The sequence below is a fragment of the Pinus tabuliformis genome, chromosome 3_2 (genome assembly GCF_031772625.1).
Source record: "Pinus tabuliformis cultivar Carrire ecotype Pingquan chromosome 3_2, CPIR1, whole genome shotgun sequence".
Lineage (NCBI taxonomy): Eukaryota > Viridiplantae > Streptophyta > Pinopsida > Pinales > Pinaceae > Pinus > Pinus tabuliformis.
In genome coordinates, this window is record NC_142302.1 from 972,641,360 (window position 1) to 972,645,334 (window position 3,975).

At 35.2% G+C, this 3,975-nt stretch overlaps 1 protein-coding gene across 1 annotated transcript; it reads right to left on the bottom strand.

Moving 5' to 3' along the window:
- Positions 1-452: 452 nt before the first annotated feature.
- LOC149183874 (serine carboxypeptidase-like) lies at positions 453-2,972 on the bottom strand. The gene is made up of 5 exons (XM_089418809.1): positions 2,879-2,972; positions 1,889-1,977; positions 1,489-1,747; positions 1,191-1,324; positions 453-1,104 (listed from the first exon to the last, which is right to left on the bottom strand). The coding sequence occupies exons 2-5, from the start codon at positions 1,910-1,912 to the stop codon at positions 1,069-1,071; spliced, it is 453 nt and encodes a 150-aa protein (XP_089274935.1). The 5' UTR covers positions 1,913-1,977; positions 2,879-2,972; the 3' UTR covers positions 453-1,068.
- Positions 2,973-3,975: the final 1,003 nt, after the last annotated feature.

Consider the following 3,975-nt stretch of genomic DNA (forward strand, 5'->3'; position numbering starts at 1 on the left):
GTATTAGATAAAGATTCAATTCAGACAGGGTGTTAGTAGCTGAGTTCCAACATATAGTTGATCAAGACACAATGTTTTGGCCGTAGCTGATCAACAATGCCTGCCTGTAATTGATGAAGAAATCTAAAATGTCTAGGAGTAGGATTTCTTTAGAAGGGTAAAATCAGTAAAAGCATGATGCTTCAAAAATTTTAAGGCTTACTTCAGGTCTGCTTCAGAGTAGCCTGTATGAAGGGTAAGTGTTTTGTTCCAACATGGATCCTTCCTCAAAGTGCATCGAGCAGTGTAGACAGCAGCAACAGCAAGCATTGATGGATTGTAGATAGTCCATGCGCTTTATGGACATATCTTGCCATGCCAAGCACTTAATGTCCAAGAGGCTTATAAAGGGATAAGAGGCAAAAAGAGGAAACAGACATATTCAACAATAAAATAATAGAACGAACGAGAAGTGAAACACAGCCAAACCACATAGCCTCCAATTCAAATATAAGTAGACAATACTGGCATCCGTTGTATGATTGCAAACAACATAAATGTTTTCATGTCATTGTCAATAAAATTGAATGTAGGCTAAGAGCATCATGCTTTGAATTCCCCGAGACTCTAACCAAATATTTTTGTTGAATTTACAATTTCTTTCATCCATTAGGACATCAGAACATGCTGGAATAAGAACACAGGACATACTATTCATGTTCTTGAATATAACTTTAACACCATGTATAATCATAATTCCACAAGGCTTGGTAAGCAATAAGAAGCACTATTTCTATACAGTTAAAAAGTGGCCATCAAAAGATTTGACACAAGTTAGCAAGACTGATGGTCCCAATGCACAATTATTTTGCCAAATCAGAAAATACACATCTTTGGGGATGCACACTACTACAAATCTAGAAATATTTACATTAATCTAGGTGAAGAGAGCAATTCTCCTAGTTAAGCAGATAACTAACTCTTGAAATTCTTCTCTGGCATCTCCGTCACTGTCTTTAAAATTTGAGAATTGTCGTCAGTAATACTTCCTTGTGTCCAGCGTTTTAACATCTCCAAGGCTGCTTTTGGCTAATCCATTGGGAGCATATGACCTGCATCATGAACCTGGTGCAGCAAAATAGAAGATTCCGTAAGGAAGAAATTATGTACTTGTACAATGAAATCAAAGATGATCATCGAGTGCCTTTTACCTTGAGAAAATTGAGTGGTCCATAACTGGTTATTAAACCTGCTTCCTTATCGTCTACAAGGAAGGATTTTGTAGGTGCCTTCTTGAAATTCTCACTTCCAGACCAATCCATGGAATTCACCCATCTTGAATTGCCTGAAAGACACATAATTTGAACAATTAACTTTTCAATTTTGAATATTAGACTGACAAGCCTGAAAAACACAACTGCAAATAAGTTAATAACAGACTTAACACCTAAATCATAAAGTCATTCTCCAAAACAAAAACAATATGTTATATGTATACAGTATCATTACCTAACCAATTGCAAATGAGATCATATTCTCCTGCATAAACTAGCAACTTAACACCATCCTCCAAGAGTGTTGGAATGCCAACTTCCATATTCCGCATCCAGTCAGTAAGCATAGCTTCATAAACCAAGGGGCTACAGGAGACAAATTTTCGGCTGCCAACCCCCAGGGCATCCCTAATGGAACCTTGGTTTAAGTAATTCTCCATATTTGAAAAATCATAGCACAGGCCACCATTGCACTCCTTCCGAACATCATAGTACTGCAAAATATAAAACAAAATAATGAAAACTAATATCGTAAGATATATAAAACAACGATGACAAACTACATTTTAAGATACAAAATGCTGATAAAATAAACATAATGTCTGGCTGTCCAGTATTTAGAATTTAAGTCTTACATTGATATTCCCAGCTAATGCCATAATGGAATTGAAAATTGAGGTGCACACCAAGTATGATGCAAAGCATGTGACAGTCCCTTCGGTACCTGGCAAGTTACCACACCGGCTATAATCAGAACCTACATTAAGAACCTTCGATAAAGGATCCATCATAACATCAGCCGTAACCAGTTACTTAAAACACTTCACAAATGGTAACTAAGGATCATAAAGCAAACAACATTTAGCCATCAAGCTTCTCGCAATTTAAAACATAGTAACAAGATTTCAATATGAACACATACAAATCTAGTTCAGTAAACAAAGTATACATCTCATAAATATGAAAATATGCATTTTGTTCCAAATTTTAATAGGATTTCAGCCCCATGAAAAAATATTCCTTGAAATTTGATTACTAGTTTATATTTATAGGTGTCTATTTCTGAGATTTTTGGGATGTTTTTTATGGATTAAAGGTCTACAAGTATCAAATACATGAGATATATTATCAAAAACGATAAAAAGCGAACCATACTGCAAAATGTTTGTAAAAACACACAATAAACAAGAATGAACTAACTAGAGGAGGGAAAAGCATCACCTATGCACAATATTTTGAGATCCAGATAAGCCTTCACTACTGTTATGGAAAACGCTTGCACAAACAACTTAAAAAATACATTGAATACTTCAAAAACCATATCAACAAACAAGCCTTCCATAGCGGATAAGTGTTCAAAGCCCTTAACACATATTTTATGGATTGTACTTGCTCATTATGTACTGATGCAAACACAGTTCAACCAAGAAGAATGCTAGATTTTCCATCTGAATAATAGATAGTACGACTTGTCAGTACAGCAGGGTATTATTAGGAATACAATAAAGAAAAGTAATTTAAAACATGAATGCTAGATTTTATGAGGCATTTTCGAAAGAAGATTTGATCAATGCCACACAGGCTACTTTCAACAATATAAAAAGTGGTGTCATTCAAAACTTTACCACTTTGTTGGAATCAGCTGCCTTTAGAAACCTGAGGAGGAATACATATGGCCGAGTGGGAACTGTAAGCTTGAAGCTCAATTGCTTTAAAATCCTGCTAAGAGTTATTATCAATTGATCAGTCAATCTAAACGTTTGGAGACTATGTTGCAATCAATGACAAAGAATTATCAGTTAGAGCTAATTACCATGGCCACTATCTGTTCTGATGTGCATTCATTTGGGAAGATGCGGATGAAGTCATTGACCTGTAGCCAATTATAAACCAGCTCTTATCAATATTGTGTTACCTATTATAATATAATTTTTGTGCTGATTCCAGCATAAAGCGTAATCTTTTGTAGGAGTAGATATTGCTGGTGTATGTACTGTTATACAGCCAACAAAGTGTTCTTTTAATTAGATATATACACATCCTTTCTTATAGATGTCAGCAAGTCATCCTACCTGTGGAGGATAGACTTCTTCATATTTGCTAGCTATAAACATTATAGCGATAGCAAGTAATGGCAAATTCTTCCTTGCAATACTCTGAATAGAAAGGTATCTGCCAATGATGTTCACAATGAGATACAACGTCTCTGGCATTAATTCCAATTCCAAATGCACTTGAAAATTTTAAGATTTTGATGTCAAGCCTAAGAGATAGACCATATAAATCTCTTTTAGATCTAAGTTTGACAGCAAATGGAAGTTGGAACTAGCATAGGAATAAAGTTGTACCTCCACCAACCAATCAATCATGACTGCCCTCATCTTTGCGTTGATTTTAACCTGGTTTCTCATATAATCTGGAGGTACGCAACTCACGTCCTGGGCATACATGAATGCCAAATTTTAGTTAAGGAAAATAAAACTTTACCTTCACCCTAACAAGAAACTTCAATCATTGACAGAGAAACATACCTCAATTGTCCTGTAGAATTTGTATATATCTTCAATGTATTCAACAACTGCCAATTGGTTTTCAATGTTTCCATCATCAATGCTAGGAAGCACCTGATGGGAATCCCTGAATGCATCCTGAAATACATTCATTAAGATTATTAATCATTTTCAGCCAACTTGCATCATAAATACACACAGCACTAACTTGA